This window comes from Centruroides sculpturatus, unplaced genomic scaffold, assembly GCF_000671375.1.
Source record: "Centruroides sculpturatus isolate CEXI.00-Female unplaced genomic scaffold, Cexi_2.0 scaffold1202, whole genome shotgun sequence".
Taxonomy (NCBI): domain Eukaryota; kingdom Metazoa; phylum Arthropoda; class Arachnida; order Scorpiones; family Buthidae; genus Centruroides; species Centruroides sculpturatus.
Genome location: NW_019385444.1, coordinates 246,838 through 265,480, shown reverse-complemented (window position 1 = coordinate 265,480; position 18,643 = coordinate 246,838). Strand labels below are relative to the sequence as shown.

General features: G+C 29.4%; 1 protein-coding gene across 1 annotated transcript in view; it reads right to left on the bottom strand.

Moving 5' to 3' along the window:
- Positions 1 to 247: 247 nt before the first annotated feature.
- Positions 248 to 18,643, bottom strand: part of LOC111639069 (regulator of G-protein signaling 7-like) — a 46,177-nt gene continuing 27,781 nt past the window's right edge. Inside the window, exons 5-8 of the mRNA XM_023384841.1 lie at positions 16,189 to 16,330; positions 10,387 to 10,468; positions 2,211 to 2,285; positions 248 to 861 (exon numbers count right to left, since the gene is read on the bottom strand). Coding sequence (XP_023240609.1) covers positions 751 to 861; positions 2,211 to 2,285; positions 10,387 to 10,468; positions 16,189 to 16,330 — 410 coding nt within the window. The 3' untranslated portion in view covers positions 248 to 750. The remainder of the gene's footprint in view (positions 862 to 2,210; positions 2,286 to 10,386; positions 10,469 to 16,188; positions 16,331 to 18,643) is intronic.

Sequence of the window (18,643 nt, the reverse complement as noted above, 5' to 3'; positions counted from 1 at the left end):
TCTGATATCAAATGTTGTCATGTCATATTTGAAATCACATGCCATTAATACATAATTTAAAATGATAGTTTTACTAGGATTTACACATATTTTACATAAAATTTTAAATATCTGAAAATTTGAATCTATTCAGTAAATTTTATAACCATATGTAATTACTAATAATTATATAGAAAATATCTCTACTAAAATTAATCTCTTCTTAAATGAAAATTTATCATTAATTTTTATATTATTAGAACAACAATTATTTGGTGTGAGAGAGATGAAATAGGAAGAACCAATTTTCTCTTTACAGCAAATGTTTGTAACAAAGGAATAAATTATCACTAATTGTATGTTAACTCTTTAAAAAACACGCTGTAATGGTTAACTGACAATGTAGTAATTGTATTACTACAATTCAAAAACTGGTTTATGAGATTTGTACAAAATATGTCCAAAAAAGTAAAGAATACTGCTGAGAAAAACTTATTTTTCAAATGTTTTGGCTGTTTGTGCAGCCATTGTCAGAATACAAACTGAATGCTCAATTTAAAGTTAAATTAACATGTGGTATAAGAACAATTCATAACAGGCATATGATGACAATGTATGCCCATTACAAACAGTAAATAGCTGCACAAACAGCCAAAACCAAGTTTATTTTTCGGACAGTTTTTTGTCCTTTATTATTGAAACATTAAACATAAATTAAAAAAACTTATATTTTCTTTACAAAATCTGTCATTCAATCCTTATTGATGTGTTTTAATTTATATTTATACTTACTTCAAGTTTTAATAATTCAGCCGGATTACTTAAATCTGCTTCGGAAATGCTTGGACTTATTCTTCCTCCAGAAACCGAGCATTGCATATGCTACAAATTAATAAATTTCTCTATTTATATATACAAATTAAGACTATAAACTAACAATAAACGATGAGGAAAAAGTGTTTAATTCAGAAAACCAAATTAAATTTTATTGAGATCTTCATCAGCTATGAAAATTGTCAAGTATGTTAGAATGAATACATTCAAAAGAGAGAACTTTGTTCTCTTTCTTTCAAATATAGATAACACCAGGGCTGTGGAGTCAGTAAAAAAACACTCGACTCCGACTCCTGATAATTTTAGTAGGCCAACACCAACTCCTGACTCTGGCAAAATTAAATACCAAGTCATTTTATGGGGGCAAAAGCGCTCGTAGGTTACCCTACTCTGAAAGGAGCCCTGGGCATTTACCCAAATACTTTTATAGTTAGTATTTTTAATATTTAACTTACATTAATATTTATTTGTATAAAAAAATTAATTTTTAACAAATATTTAATAAGTGGAAAGGGGGGGAAGCAATAAAATTCTAATCTACATATCTTTATTCTACAGCTTTGCACTTCAATTTCACCTTTCCGGAAAAGTTAGTTCAACAAAAAAGTGTGCGATCTAGTTACTTCAGACCCTTGTTCAGAAAAGAAAAATATATACTTTGATCAATTAGTCTGGCTCATTGAGAAAAATAGAGTATTTATTTAGAGCGGGGATAAGAAAGGAATGAATCAATAATATTCAAATTCCATTGGGTCAAAATAATTTAACTACTAAATGCAAATACTACAAAGAAAACTATTGATACATATTTAATAAATTAAATTGTTGCATTTTGTATTTAAAATAAATGAATTATAACAAAATACAAATACATTTTAAAAAAATTAATAAATATAAAATAAATTTTCTTTCATTTAAATAAAAAAAATTTAATTTAAAATGACTGAATCGGAGTCGACACATTTTTCCCAACTCTGACTCCTCTGGCCAGAAATTCCTCCCGACTCTGACTCCACAGCCTTGGATAACACAGATTATCTGCATGAAATTATGGTAATTAATATATTAAATTACAGGAAGTAAAAGTAGTTTCATTAAGTAACTTCAAACTGAAGAGAGAGAAATTTATTTTATTTTCTAAAAATTTTATATCCCACTGTATCTAAACAATGGCATTTCCATTTTGCACATGCATCTCCCGCCTTCTTAACTGTCTCCATTATAAAATAAAATAAAATAAAAAATTGTCAATACAGAATTTGACAATAGATGTGAACACCCAAGCACAAGCTGAAGAAGCTCAAAAGTACTATTAAAATCTATTTCTTTGCCCCAATAAACAGAAATGAATGTGTTTATAAAATTTGGAAGTTAATATTATGTTAAAAAAATCTTACCTTTGAACTCTTTATTGGTTTATTCATTCGACATGCTTTTTTAATATCAATTTCAGTTGTATTAACACAACCAGGCTAAAAAAAAATTTGGTTTTTATTAATACCACGTAATTTTTATCTATGTTTTACTAATTAATTTTTCATTCAATGTGTAAATGTTTTAAAAAATCAGATAAATCCTGACTTTTATTTTACAGAAGTATATCTAATCTATCACTATTACAAAATATAATTGAAATTTCTAATATGAAAAATAAATTTGGTGTGTTTATTTTTATTAAAGAAATTTCAAAATTATTCTCTATACTTTCTTAAAAATATCTTTCATTAGGGATCATCCATAAATTACATAATGCTATTTTTATATGCTTCAACTATGTCCCATCCCCTGGTAACACTCTGTAATGCTGTCCTATATACTCACCTCCAAAATTATGTAATGCGTATCTACAATCAACCCTATTAACTGTACTAAGGAATAATNGGATGGCCAATTGGAAAACGGTGATGTAAGATCTATCCAATTGACAAGGAGTCGATCGCAAAAATCCTATAAAAACGCAAAATTCAAGGACAGCGGGACTTTTTTACTTGATTTCTACTTCCACCAAGACTTCCACCTATACTTCTGTTGTATTCGTGTATCTTCATCTTTCGTGCATCGACTTTCGAGACATCGAACTTTTTTTTCTCCTCAACACTGTCCAGGGGCCCCTACGACGACGCACCGGATCACCGCCGGAATTCTCAACAACGCAAGACCAGCACCAAAGCCTAAAAATTGTGTAAGCATATTCGTCCGAAATAAACGGTTTACCTTTGTAAACACTTGTCTTTGCTGCCTTTACAAACCGCCACCCACATATGCTAAGACCTTAGACCATCCCGACGGTAGGGAATAAAAATCCCCCCCAATCGGCGTTCTTACATCCTGATGTTGATCGAATGCTATATACAGAATTTTGAAACCTGGCAAGGCTGAAGATGATAAAACATAAGTTAGTAGGATGACGAACTCTATTGGCTTGCTTCCAGATATTTCATGTAATACTACATAATATGCAAAATATCATGCTGGTGCATACTAATATTAAATATTGCTTTTAAAACATTGATCGTATGATAATTTTGACTGTAATGAATAAATGAAGTGTGCAATACCATAATGTTGTAAATGCCAAGAAACACTTTTTACTAGTCAATGAATTCCTTCAAGTCTCGAAAAAATTTATTTTGATTTTAGCATAAAATGGTAAATTCCTCACTAGGTTACAAATAACAAAATGACATAAACATAAGCCGTAATGTTTTAAGCACCAAAGTGCAAGTCGTGACTTTTGGCACTTAAAATGTTACAGCTTGCATGTAAATTCAACTTCAAAATACAGCCACCTACAGTGACACTTTCACCACAATATTTTTTTGCGGCAGAAAACATTGAATTTAGAATTCATTTCTTCAATAAAACATATTCAGGAAAAAATGGCATTTACAACATTAGGGCATTGCACTCTTCAAATATATTCAGAAATGTATACTGTAAACATAATAAAATATTTTACAAAAATGTATTTATTGTTGTTTGAATACATTAACTTCTTGTAACTGAGTGTTTGACAATATAGGATGCAAGTTACATTTGTTAACTAACTTCTTTGGGTTTTATCTCAAAAATTAAGTGCATGTTAGATTCAATGGCACATTAGAATTAAGAAAACACAATATTAGAAAAACATTTTCATTGAATTATTGATCACAAGATGAAAAGATTCAAGGAAAACATATAGTAATATAGTAGAGCATCAATTATCTAAAAAAACTAATTACTGTAACTGAAATCAATTTGAGAGAGTTCTACTTCCAGAAATTGCAATTTTTACATAATAATGATTGGTGAATCACTCTTATATAGACCAGATATTAAGTTATTTTAGTATTAATACTAACATTAAGTTTCATTAACTATAGTACAAATAAAAAAAGCATGATTAATGAGTCACAATCCAATGCATCAAATGTTTCACTGTTTATAGGTACAGTGAAGCATTTGATGCATTTGAAACAGTATTGACAGACTTAGAAATGCAACCTAAAGCAAATTTTTCAATTCTCGTAATGATCAAGCAAGCCAAGGATTTAGCAAAGTTAAAAAGAAAAACATAATGCAAAACAAAGCAAAATTGATTACTTCTTTCAAAAAAGAATTATAATAATTTTTAATTTAAGATATTTATCTTTTTATTCTTTCTCTACCAAGTGTGATTGGTTATCTAAAATTGTCCAACCCTAATTATTTTGGATAATCGACTCTCTACTACTATTGAGAATTAATTACTTTTAATACAGAATAAAATTTTTATAAATAATAATCAATTTATATTAAAATAATTTTTAATATAAGTTGTATATTTAATTTTAAAAATTTAATAATACATACTTAGCTTGAGCTTCTGCTTGCATAAAAATAAATTCCCATTTGCGTGAAAACATTTTTTGTAAACGTGCCAAATTCTCGGCTTCATAATCGGCAAGTTCCAATCTAGTTTTATTTTGCATGGTCCGTTTACATAAGTACACAGCTAAATATATATAATTTTAATTTTATTATATAATAAAATTTGATGGAATAATAATAATAAATATATTTAAAACTTGAATATTTTCATTAAGGTTTAACTTTAAGTGATAATTTAAAATATAATACCAATGTTTTTATATTTATAAAAAGCAAAACTTCAAATTTTTCTTTACGTATAATGTTAACTTAAAGCATAACAAACCGAATAAAATTAATATTGCTGATTAATTTTTAATTCGGTAAATCAAAGCTAATGTATCATTTGTGTTACTCTTTAATGTACAGTTAAGTCTGCTTAAAAGACTACTGTCAGGATTGCTCTCTTATCTGAAGTAATTAGATTGTTTTAATTAGATCAGGGAGTTGTTTATAGTATTCAAATCTCTTCACTGTTTCATGTCTTAGGAGCTTTATATAACTTATAATGCACTTGGAAACATTAAAATTCATTAACACATAATTTTGCTGTAGCTTACATATTGGTTTCTATTTTTACATCATCAATTTTATTGTTTTATCAAAAAATCAGTAAACACAGTATATTATCAATCAAATGACTTTTGCTTTTTCCCAACAAATACAGTAGAAGGTCTAGTTGAAAAGATGTGAATACCCTTGGCTCCAAAATTTCTGAATTTTCACTACTGAGAGATACAGACAAATAATTATTCTTGTATTTACTTTCCATGAAATTTTATTACAATAATTTACAAATATCGAACTGAACTATTTGCGCTATCATAATTATTCATACAATAAACAACCTGAACAAATTTAATTTACTTAAAGAAGTTCTTTTGGATATAATTATTCACAACTTTCTTTTCAATCATCTTTGATCTTGTAAAATGCATTGTAGTTGGTAAAATTTTCTTCTAAATATTTTCTCAACATGCTTAAATGAAACAATACACCTTTGTGAGAAACAGATTTTGTTGATTTGTGCACTGTTGCTGTGATGGTGAGTGGTGATGTACTGTAAGATTAATTATGGACCTTTATAAATCTTCCTTAGAATAGTGTTCTCTTATGCAGACTGCTATTTAAAAAAAAAAAAGCTGCTGACACAATGCTCATTTAAATAGACTACTCTACTATCCAGTGCTCTATTAACAGGAGTCCCACTAAATATTGGGGAAAAATTCAGGAACTGTGCTCTCTCAAGTGGACTGTTCCTTAATTCAATACTCTGTTAAGTGGACTCAACTGTAAACACAGACATAATAGATTGAAATTATATAATCTATTAAATTTTGTTTCTTTTAAGAAACAAATTATTTGATAATGTGTTTTCTAACTTAGTTAATTTAACTTAATTGAATATATAAAAATGTTTCCTTTGAAATATATGATGCAACATTAATTGTGAAAAAAAGATGATAAAAATTGTTAAACTTAAATGTTTATGTTGTCAAATGAAATTGATTCAAAATATTTATTTATTACATTATTATTAATCCTTGTTATAATACTATATTAATATATAAAATATCATAAATAGATAGATTTAACATGATTCGTAAGTACAAATACCATAGTATTTTTGCTATATAAAGATAAAATATATTTTTATTTCATAATTCCGAATATTAGATAGTTTGAAAATTTTCAAAAATGAATAAACTAATCTTTACAGATATTTTCTAAGAAGAATTATCTTTATTTATTTACTACACATTTTTTTCTTTAGGTGCAAATTGATTGAAGAAGAGTTCATACCATAAAAGATTTGAAAATGATTGAGACTTATCAGTCATAAAAAAACTTTTGACGATATTCTGATGTGAATATAAAAGTATAGTCTTAAAAACTTAAAGAAAATGTAGTAGAATATTTTTTATTCTGAATTTTATTTAAATTATTTCAATAATTTGTTGAGTTTTAGCTTAAAGTTTTATTGACTTTCTCAAATTATAATATCAATAATTAACTGACTCAAATTCAATTAAATAAAATTTAATTGAAGACTTTGCTATAAAAAAAAAAAAAACAGCTGCACAGTTTGCTAAAACTGAGATGATTTGAAGCATTATATTTAAAGAAACATTTTTAACAGATTGATACAAGAAAAAGACGGATCTGATAATCAAGTCCCAAGTTAGAGGGGTTCTGATACTTGCTCCTTATCTGGATTTGTGAGAGAAGGGACAGTTCCATAATGCCTGTATTTTACACTAATCACAGCAGTTTGCATCATTTTTTTTGTTTGTTTTCAAGGAAAATAAGTGGACAGCCAAAGTTATTTCTTCTGCTGTTGTAGTTCTCTGAGTTTTCATAATGTTCCTGCTGTTTTGAAACTGTTTTAAAATAGTTTGAAAACATTAAAATGAGTAACTGTTATAAGGGATCATCAACAATTGAAATGTAGAAAACCCAAGTATACACGATGCCATCTATGATCTTTCAGTGAATAAGTATCCATTATGAGAGTTTTAGGTGACCTCTTATAATTCTATCTGGATTTAAAAAAGTGCTGGAAAATCGGAGGTAAGTTGTATATTATTGTTTTGAAATTTTAACTAAAACTCAATTAATTTTATTTAATATTAACAACATTAAGTATCAATTTATATGAAATGTTTATATCATAGCTTTATAGTGTGGCATGATGTCATAATCTGTATATAGTTTGTAAGTTTATATTATAAGTTTTTCCCCCCTCTTCTTTTCTTTCTATTGTTCTCTAATTTCTTTCTTCCCCAAAATTTGATAACTTTCTATCCACGCTCAAATCCCGAAGGTGTGGAGGTGAACAATGGGTAGAGGAAGACCCTGGGGCAGTCCAAAAGAGGACAAAGGACACTTTTTGGTAGACAGTGGAGAGATCGAATGGATCGAGGAGACTCTGGGTCGCTTTGACAGCAGAAGACCAGAGTACAGAAGCGTGGTGTAAAAGTGAGGAATAGGAGAAAGAGACGATATAGTAGGAGTTTTAGCAGTGTGTTGCAGTAGGGACATCGAAGTAAGTGGAGTACCAATCTGGCTAGACAAAGGATGTTAAGTCCACCTGTACCACCAAGGGAACGAAAACAACCAAAAGAAGACACAATTGGGTACCTCTATCCTATCTTTCTTCTTCCTTCATCTTTCTATGTCTGTCTTTTATTATTTTGATATAAGTAGGTTAAGTAGATTTAAGGAAAAATGCAGCCCGCATTGGCAGACTTTCGAAATGTGTATATTGGACAACTCCAGCATCTAAAGGACTGTAATAAAGTTTTTTTTAATAAAGTTTTGTATATCTTTGTGTCATGAAAATCCTTTTTTTTTGTGTATGTGCCTCAGAGTTGGAGCCTGTGTCAATCCATGAAAATGAAACTCTTGTGTTTGATAATAAAGTTTTGTTCTTTGTATTATATCCTGTTGTCGTTCTAGTAACCCTGAACATCACAATAGTGTATAATGTTCATAGTAAATGATACCAGTTGAAGAAAACTGTTTGCAAACATTTTCATTTATATCTATTAACATTAACATTTCTTCTTGGTTCATTACTAATTTGATCTTGTTTTCTTACAATTATTTGTAAACATAACATAAACATATTAACTTAATGACCAATGGAAAATAATTAATGCCTTTTGCAGGACTTCTTGATAGATGCAAGCATGCAACATGTCTTACTTTTTTGTTCCAAAAAAGAAAAAGATATAGTAAAACAAACCAACACATATCTCCAGCTGATCCAAACATAATATACTGATAGAAAACTCTACAGCTATTATCTGCTCAATGAAGAGTACGTTGTCCAGAAATGTCTTGGCTGTTCTCCAGATGGCATTATCAGAGACAGTTATTATTGTTTATTGGAAATAAAGTATCCATCAAAACTTTTATAATTAATGAAGATCAAATAAAAGTAAAGCCTGCATACTGCATTAATCCATGCCCTTCTTCTAACTGAGTCTTTTTTAATTTAAAAAAAGAAACTACCCCTATGGTATTACTATAAGAAGTATTACATTCTCCCATGCTACAAATATTCATTTCTTTATTCCAGAGTAAAAGTTCACCAAATTTGCCATGTTAGCTCAGTCTTAACTCTATTTTTTGTAACTACAAAGTTCAATATTTTACCGCAAGGGGTATCCATCAGTAGCGTAAAACGTATAGGCAGGGAGCTTATAAATCTACTAGTACTTCACCATTCAAATACAAACTTTTACTGTTTCTTAGTGCTAATTGATTACCTTGTAAAAACTTATGATTAATAAGGAAAATAAATATTTATAATTATTTGAAAAATTATAAAAATTATTAAAAATATTATTAAATAATAANAGAAAATATAATTGAAATTTCTAATATGCAAAATAAATTTGATGTGTTTATTTTTATTAAAGAAATTTTAAAATTATTCTCTATACTTTCTTAAAAATATCATCCATAAATTACATAATGCTATTTTTATATGCTTCAACTATGTCCCATCCCCTGGTAACACTCTGTAATGCTGTCCTATATACTCACCTCCAAAATTATGTAATGCGTATCTACAATCAACCCTATTAACTGTACTAAGGAATAATGTACAGTACGATGTATGAACATTACGTTATTTTATTAATTACATGTATTTATTGTAATTACATAATTACTGTACAAAGCAGTGACATAAACAGATATCTGTTATGCAATACTTCAGAAACAAAAAATTTAGCAACGAGTTGCATAACTTTCCTGGCTGTTACTTATTTCAAAAAAATAAAATCTGATGTTATGTTATAAAATATTATAAATTAAATTGTTTGTAGTGCCATCTGTTATAAAAAAATTTTATATAAAAAACTCCCATAATATTAATTATTATAAAATGGCAAAAAGCTTCATTTTGAGGGTAGGGACGAATTTATAAAAATTGTAAATACTAATAATGAGTAAAATCTTTGATATGTCTGACTTCTCTCAAGATATGATACATGAACCCTCTCAATCTCCTCATTTTTAACCTTTAACCATCAAAATTTAATAGCAATAATGCCCTTTACACACAAACTAACATGTCAAATTTCATTTTTTAATCATTATCCCATCCCGAGATATTAAATGAAACAGATGCCAACACACACCCATGGAATTTTTGAATTCAGGAGGTCTCAAAACATGGAGATTTACAAAAAAGTTGGAGGGTCAAATGTGACATGATTTCAATACTTTCCCTTGTTAAGTATACATAATAGCTGGGAAAGTAAAATGAATCATTCTGTTACCTAATAGTCGAGATCATACTATTATGTAATGGTTTTGTAAACACCTTCACTCCCATGTAACGCATTGTAACAATTACTTGTATACCTACTCACATCAGCATTATGTAATTTACAAACTGCCCCTTATAAATTTATATTATAAACAGGGCTGTGGAGTTGCGTAAAAATCTACCGACTCCAACTCCAACTCCGACTCTTCCTTACCATCTGACTCCGACTCTGTTTCATATGCATAACAAGTTGGTAAGTAAATAGTTGGATTTTTTGATGACTCCGACTCCAGCCAAAACACCAAAACTCCACGACTCTGACTCTGACTCCACAGCCCCGATTATAAATTACATATTTGAAATTACACAATTTATAAGATGATAAAATTTACACTCACAACTGGTCTATGAACATCCCAGAAAGCTCTTTCTTGGCTATCTAAAACTTTTCTTTCTAATTTATCCCTTTTTTTATCAACTCTAAAAAATATTAAAATATTGTTAAAAATAATTTGAAATAAATATTTGTTTATAAAACAAAAAACATAATTTGTTGGTTTAATATTTATAAATGCATTATTATTCCTTCAAAAAAATACAGTGAGGTCCCTTACAACAAAGTTCAAGAAATTGCATTATACAAGAGATGCATTATCAGACGATTTTATGCAAGTTTAAACCTAGGTCCAGAAATTGAAGAAGAAAATGTATACCTCTGGACGACAAAATTAGAATTTTGTATGAACAATAGTCACAATTCTTTTGTCATGTTATAGGGGAGCATGTTATATGGGAATTTACTGTATAAATGTCAAACAGTACTAGTTTCCTGCATTTCTCCATTTACTTTAGGTGAAGTAGATTGTAATATTTGATTTTATGGAGTCGTCGTTTATATTCATAGAAATAAAAATCAAAGAAATTCAATTATTTCAGAATCTCCAATTCATATAGTATAATAAATCAGCCACCAGATTATCCAATCCCTTTATGTGGCATACCTGAATATCATAGACTTCAATTTCAAATGCTTGCCTCATTAACATTAAAAGTGTCATACCAGTGCCAGTTATGGCCATTATGATCCATACAAAGAATACATTTTTCTATAGCTGTCAAACGGGATCAGACAAGTTTTGGCATAAGATTTGATAGAGGCAAGCCATGAAGTAAGTGAACTAACAAATGGCTTAACATAGCAAACCTTACTATGCTGGGACGATAACACACTGTCTGCATTCATATCTTATTAAAAAACTGAAGATATAGGCATCATTCCAACTAAATACGAGTATTATCACGCTTTGCTATTTTTTTCGACCTAGGCATCAAATTTCGTTGGGTTCCATCCATTCGTTCCCAAGATATGTCAATATTGACGGATAGTTGCATTTTCAAATGGTATAATGGCAATGATGAGTAGAAAATAAACGACTTTCTTGGGATTGGTATATACAATTATTGCAAGATATTGACTAAAGAGAATCTGATGGTAAAGTACAAGAAAATTTTCAAATGAAAGCAATGAATCTGTGATTTTCTCTAGAACAATCTCATACGACAACAGTGATGTCAATCTGCCATCTCTTGGTCCTTTATGAAAAAATCAGTGTGGCCAGAAGAAAAATCTGAAAAATTTACTTCCAAATTTGAAAGTTTCTAAACTAATTTCTAAAAAAGGAGACTGGGAAATTCTAGATCTTGCTAAATTCTAAAAGAAGTTTTTAGGTACTCTTAACTATAAGTGATTAACAAATAATTATCATTATTCTCATCTGCAGTTTTTATTTAAGAAAACGAGAGTTTGAAAACATTCAGGATTTAATCTGTTTCTTTTTTTTTTATCAAATGAATTCAGCCAGTTGAACTCTGAATCATTTGAAGTCCAAATCAATTTTTCCCCATTAGAAATAAAAGAATGTGAATTAATTCATTCTCAGATCCTAAACAACACCCATTTTGATAAATTTAAAACAGTAAACATGCATAATTTAAGGTAAAAATAATACAATTAAATATCTTAACAATAAATAAAATACACAAAATGTATAATAAAATGAAAATTGCATTTACTGGTTGCACAGCATTGACTTTAGCATCTTAAACATGCCACCAGATCTGCCACACATATACCACTTTCACGCTTCGTGGTAAATTACTTTTTCACCTCAACCATCAATACTGCAACCTTCCTCTTAGGCTTCATTACTTCCACACATTTCTTGGATGCCATGGTTAATAAGCAGGGATTATATTGGGTTGAACAGAAAGTTTTTGCATATCCTTAATAGTGTAATGCAAGAGCAAGACAGAGATGACCTGGGCGCATAACAGTTGATGTTTACATTTCAAGAACATTTTTTCACTGTGCACACAGTTTGAACTTTGAAGCATCATTTGAACTCCAAGGCAAATTTTTGTTGAATTTACCATTCAAACTCTGAAACATTTGAAATGCAAGGTACCACTGTATTTATAATTTTTGAGTTAGCCTTCCCTTTGAGTACTTCTGGATTTGCTACTGTACTGTATGTATGGCACAATATTAGAGATATTTGTAGTATTCAAATTTATATTTTATCAGCACAATATTTGACAACTTGAATCTAAAATGTGTTCAAGTATTCAAATATTCTCCACTTCTAACTTATAGCCAGGAGTGTAAGAATCCACAATCCACCTCTCCCTTCTCTGGAATACTTGTCCAAGCTAGCCCTCTGGTAGACACATATATGTAAAAAATCAAAAGCCCTCAATAGACTACAGAAATATAGATTACAGAATTAGGAAGGAATGGATGATGGAAGAATTAATACTCAACTTGCTACAAAATATTTGGGAGTATTGTCCCAGCACACTTCTAAACCCACCATCAATTCTTTGCTTAGACTCATTCAAAGGACACTTGAAGGATCAAGTAAAAANAGACATATAGATTACAGAATTAGGAAGGAATGGATGATGGAAGAATTAATACTCAACTTGCTACAAAATATTTGGGAGCATTGTCCCAGCACACTTCTAAACCCACCATCAATTCTTTGCTTAGACTCATTCAAAGGACACTTGAAGGATCAAGTAAAAAACAAGATCTGCAGGATGAAAATCAAATCTGTTGTCATTCATATCCAATAACTTCCATTCTCCAACTTTTGGATGTCAGGCCATTCTGTGAGATTGCTGATTTAGCCAAAAATAGCCTAAATTTACATCAGGATGACAAGTGGGTCAAAAGATCATATGTGAATGCAGTTTGGACACTGAGTCAGGATTACCACTTATAAAATAACCCATTTATTTGACTACAGAAATGCTTACAAAAATTTAGCCTATTCATCTCCTAGGGCCAGACTCAGTTTGTAATATTGATATGTCTTAATTGATTCCAGAGACAGTCCAAATGTCACTAGTCCAAATCACAATAAATCCTTTGATGATCAACTGTCAGTGAATTGATGGCCCCAGGGCTCACTTTGTCTGGTTGAATCTCAGAATATCAGGTGGGAACTTGAGGTTGGCTGGGAAGTACATCCAACAGTCAGCCACTTGAAAAGCACAGAACAAGGAACTTAAAAATTTGGATACAACTATAGCATAACTGTTCAGAGCAACTTGTCTGCTAGAGAGGACTGATCACAAATGAGAACTTTTTGTAAGTAATGTAAATCTTTGTAAAAAGAACTTGGATGTTGGAGAAAGAACCTCATGTCCTTGATACACACATTTTAAAATGGTTCTCCCCTTGATCCTGCATTCTGATTGATTGATGATATCTTTCATCACTTTTTGATTGGTCCATCTTTTGTTTCCAGGTGTCTTCTCTCCTTTGACCTGAAAGGTCATGGAAAAGTCAACATCAGTGTTCAATTTGATGTCATTTCCTTGTGAGGCCCTGGAAATAGCCCCCCCAAGAAAGGAAAGATATGTAAAAATTTGTTATGTTAAATCGTCAGGAAAGTAAATATATAAGTGTCGAATCGGCGACACCCGACTTTGACGTCGACGCTCATCAAAAGTAGACGGAAAAACCAAATTTTAGATATAAAAGAAGAAAATTTAAAATATTAAAAGTTAAGACGCAGTTTAGAAAGCAAAACGAAACTAGAAAAAAAAATGTCTAGATGAGCGAAGGTGTCATAGTCAACAATTAAACGCGATCAGATCCGAAAGGATGGTGTCGGATAAACCATCTCCAGCCGACCTTTTCCACGAACTTAACGAAGCTCCATTTACACCTGGAGACAGGTGGATGGCCAATTGGAAAACGGTGATGTAAGATCTATCCAATTGACAAGGAGTCGATCGCAAAAATCCTATAAAAACGCAAAATTCAAGGACAGCGGGACTTTTTTACTTGATTTCTACTTCCACCAAGACTTCCACCTATACTTCTGTTGTATTCGTGTATCTTCATCTTTCGTGCATCGACTTTCGAGACATCGAAATTTTTTTTCTCCTCAACACTGTCCAGGGGCCCCTACGACGACGCACCGGATCACCGCCGGAATTCTCAACAACGCAAGACCAGCACCAAAGCCTAAAAATTGTGTAAGCATATTCGTCCGAAATAAACGGTTTACCTTTGTAAACACTTGTCTTTGCTGCCTTTACAAACCGCCACCCACATATGCTAAGACCTTAGACCATCCCGACGGTAGGGAATAAAAATCCCCCCCAATCGGCGTTCTTACATCCTGATGTTGATCGAATGCTATATACAGAATTTTGAAACCTGGCAAGGCTGAAGATGATAAAACATAAGTTAGTAGGATGACGAACTCTATTGGCTTGCTTCCAGATATTTCATGTAATACTACATAATATGCAAAATATCATGCTGGTGCATACTAATATTAAATATTGCTTTTAAAACATTGATCGTATGATAATTTTGACTGTAATGAATAAATGAAGTGTGCAATACCATAATGTTGTAAATGCCAAGAAACACTTTTTACTAGTCAATGAATTCCTTCAAGTCTCGAAAAAATTTATTTTGATTTTAGCATAAAATGGTAAATTCCTCACTAGGTTACAAATAACAAAATGACATAAACATAAGCCGTAATGTTTTAAGCACCAAAGTGCAAGTCGTGACTTTTGGCACTTAAAATGTTACAGCTTGCATGTAAATTCAACTTCAAAATACAGCCACCTACAGTGACACTTTCACCACAATATTTTTTTGCGGCAGAAAACATTGAATTTAGAATTCATTTCTTCAATAAAACATATTCAGGAAAAAATGGCATTTACAACATTAGGGCATTGCACTCTTCAAATATATTCAGAAATGTATACTGTAAACATAATAAAATATTTTACAAAAATGTATTTATTGTTGTTTGAATACATTAACTTCTTGTAACTGAGTGTTTGACAATATAGGATGCAAGTTACATTTGTTAACTAACTTCTTTGGGTTTTATCTCAAAAATTAAGTGCATGTTAGATTCAATGGCACATTAGAATTAAGAAAACACAATATTAGAAAAACATTTTCATTGAATTATTGATCACAAGATGAAAAGATTCAAGGAAAACATATAGTAATATAGTAGAGCATCAATTATCTAAAAAAACTAATTACTGTAACTGAAATCAATTTGAGAGAGTTCTACTTCCAGAAATTGCAATTTTTACATAATAATGATTGGTGAATCACTCTTATATAGACCAGATATTAAGTTATTTTAGTATTAATACTAACATTAAGTTTCATTAACTATAGTACAAATAAAAAAAGCATGATTAATGAGTCACAATCCAATGCATCAAATGTTTCACTGTTTATAGGTACAGTGAAGCATTTGATGCATTTGAAACAGTATTGACAGACTTAGAAATGCAACCTAAAGCAAATTTTTCAATTCTCGTAATGATCAAGCAAGCCAAGGATTTAGCAAAGTTAAAAAGAAAAACATAATGCAAAACAAAGCAAAATTGATTACTTCTTTCAAAAAAGAATTATAATAATTTTTAATTTAAGATATTTATCTTTTTATTCTTTCTCTACCAAGTGTGATTGGTTATCTAAAATTGTCCAACCCTAATTATTTTGGATAATCGACTCTCTACTACTATTGAGAATTAATTACTTTTAATACAGAATAAAATTTTTATAAATAATAATCAATTTATATTAAAATAATTTTTAATATAAGTTGTATATTTAATTTTAAAAATTTAATAATACATACTTAGCTTGAGCTTCTGCTTGCATAAAAATAAATTCCCATTTGCGTGAAAACATTTTTTGTAAACGTGCCAAATTCTCGGCTTCATAATCGGCAAGTTCCAATCTAGTTTTATTTTGCATGGTCCGTTTACATAAGTACACAGCTAAATATATATAATTTTAATTTTATTATATAATAAAATTTGATGGAATAATAATAATAAATATATTTAAAACTTGAATATTTTCATTAAGGTTTAACTTTAAGTGATAATTTAAAATATAATACCAATGTTTTTATATTTATAAAAAGCAAAACTTCAAATTTTTCTTTACGTATAATGTTAACTTAAAGCATAACAAACCGAATAAAATTAATATTGCTGATTAATTTTTAATTCGGTAAATCAAAGCTAATGTATCATTTGTGTTACTCTTTAATGTACAGTTAAGTCTGCTTAAAAGACTACTGTCAGGATTGCTCTCTTATCTGAAGTAATTAGATTGTTTTAATTAGATCAGGGAGTTGTTTATAGTATTCAAATCTCTTCACTGTTTCATGTCTTAGGAGCTTTATATAACTTATAATGCACTTGGAAACATTAAAATTCATTAACACATAATTTTGCTGTAGCTTACATATTGGTTTCTATTTTTACATCATCAATTTTATTGTTTTATCAAAAAATCAGTAAACACAGTATATTATCAATCAAATGACTTTTGCTTTTTCCCAACAAATACAGTAGAAGGTCTAGTTGAAAAGATGTGAATACCCTTGGCTCCAAAATTTCTGAATTTTCACTACTGAGAGATACAGACAAATAATTATTCTTGTATTTACTTTCCATGAAATTTTATTACAGTAATTTACAAATATGGAACTGAACTACTTGCACTATCATAACTATTCATACAATAAACAACCTGAACAAATTTAATTTACTTAAAGAAGTTCTTTTGGATATAATTATTCACAACTTTCTTTTCAATCATCTTTGATCTTGTAAAATGCATTGTAGTTGGTAAAATTTTCTTCTAAATATTTTCTCAACATGCTTAAATGAAACAATACACCTTTGTGAGAAACAGATTTTGTTGATTTGTGCACTGTTGCTGTGATGGTGAGTGGTGATGTACTGTAAGATTAATTATGGACCTTTATAAATCTTCCTTAGAATAGTGTTCTCTTATGCAGACTGCTATTTAAAAAAAAAAAAGCTGCTGACACAATGCTCATTTAAATAGACTACTCTACTATCCAGTGCTCTATTAACAGGAGTCCCACTAAATATTGGGGAAAAATTCAGGAACTGTGCTCTCTCAAGTGGACTGTTCCTTAATTCAATACTCTGTTAAGTGGACTCAACTGTAAACACAGACATAATAGATTGAAATTATATAATCTATTAAATTTTGTTTCTTTTAAGAAACAAATTATTTGATAATGTGTTTTCTAACTTAGTTAATTTAACTTAATTGAATATATAAAAATGTTTCCTTTGAAATATATGATGCAACATTAATTGTGAAAAAAAGATGATAAAAATTGTTAAACTTAAATGTTTATGTTGTCAAATGAAATTGATTCAAAATATTTATTTATTACATTATTATTAATCCTTGTTATAATACTATATTAATATATAAAATATCATAAATAGATAGATTTAACATGATTCGTAAGTACAAATACCATAGTATTTTTGCTATATAAAGATAAAATATATTTTTATTTCATAATTCCGAATATTAGATAGTTTGAAAATTTTCAAAAATGAATAAACTAATCTTTACAGATATTTTCTAAGAAGAATTATCTTTATTTATTTACTACACATTTTTTTCTTTAGGTGCAAATTGATTGAAGAAGAGTTCATACCATAAAAGATTTGAAAATGATTGAGACTTATCAGTCATAAAAAAACTTTTGACGATATTCTGATGTGAATATAAAAGTATAGTCTTAAAAACTTAAAGAAAATGTAGTAGAATATTTTTTATTCTGAATTTTATTTAAATTATTTCAATAATTTGTTGAGTTTTAGCTTAAAGTTTTATTGACTTTCTCAAATTATAATATCAATAATTAACTGACTCAAATTCAATTAAATAAAATTTAATTGAAGACTTTGCTATAAAAAAAAAAAAAACAGCTGCACAGTTTGCTAAAACTGAGATGATTTGAAGCATTATATTTAAAGAAACATTTTTAACAGATTGATACAAGAAAAAGACGGATCTGATAATCAAGTCCCAAGTTAGAGGGGTTCTGATACTTGCTCCTTATCTGGATTTGTGAGAGAAGGGACAGTTCCATAATGCCTGTATTTTACACTAATCACAGCAGTTTGCATCATTTTTTTTGTTTGTTTTCAAGGAAAATAAGTGGACAGCCAAAGTTATTTCTTCTGCTGTTGTAGTTCTCTGAGTTTTCATAATGTTCCTGCTGTTTTGAAACTGTTTTAAAATAGTTT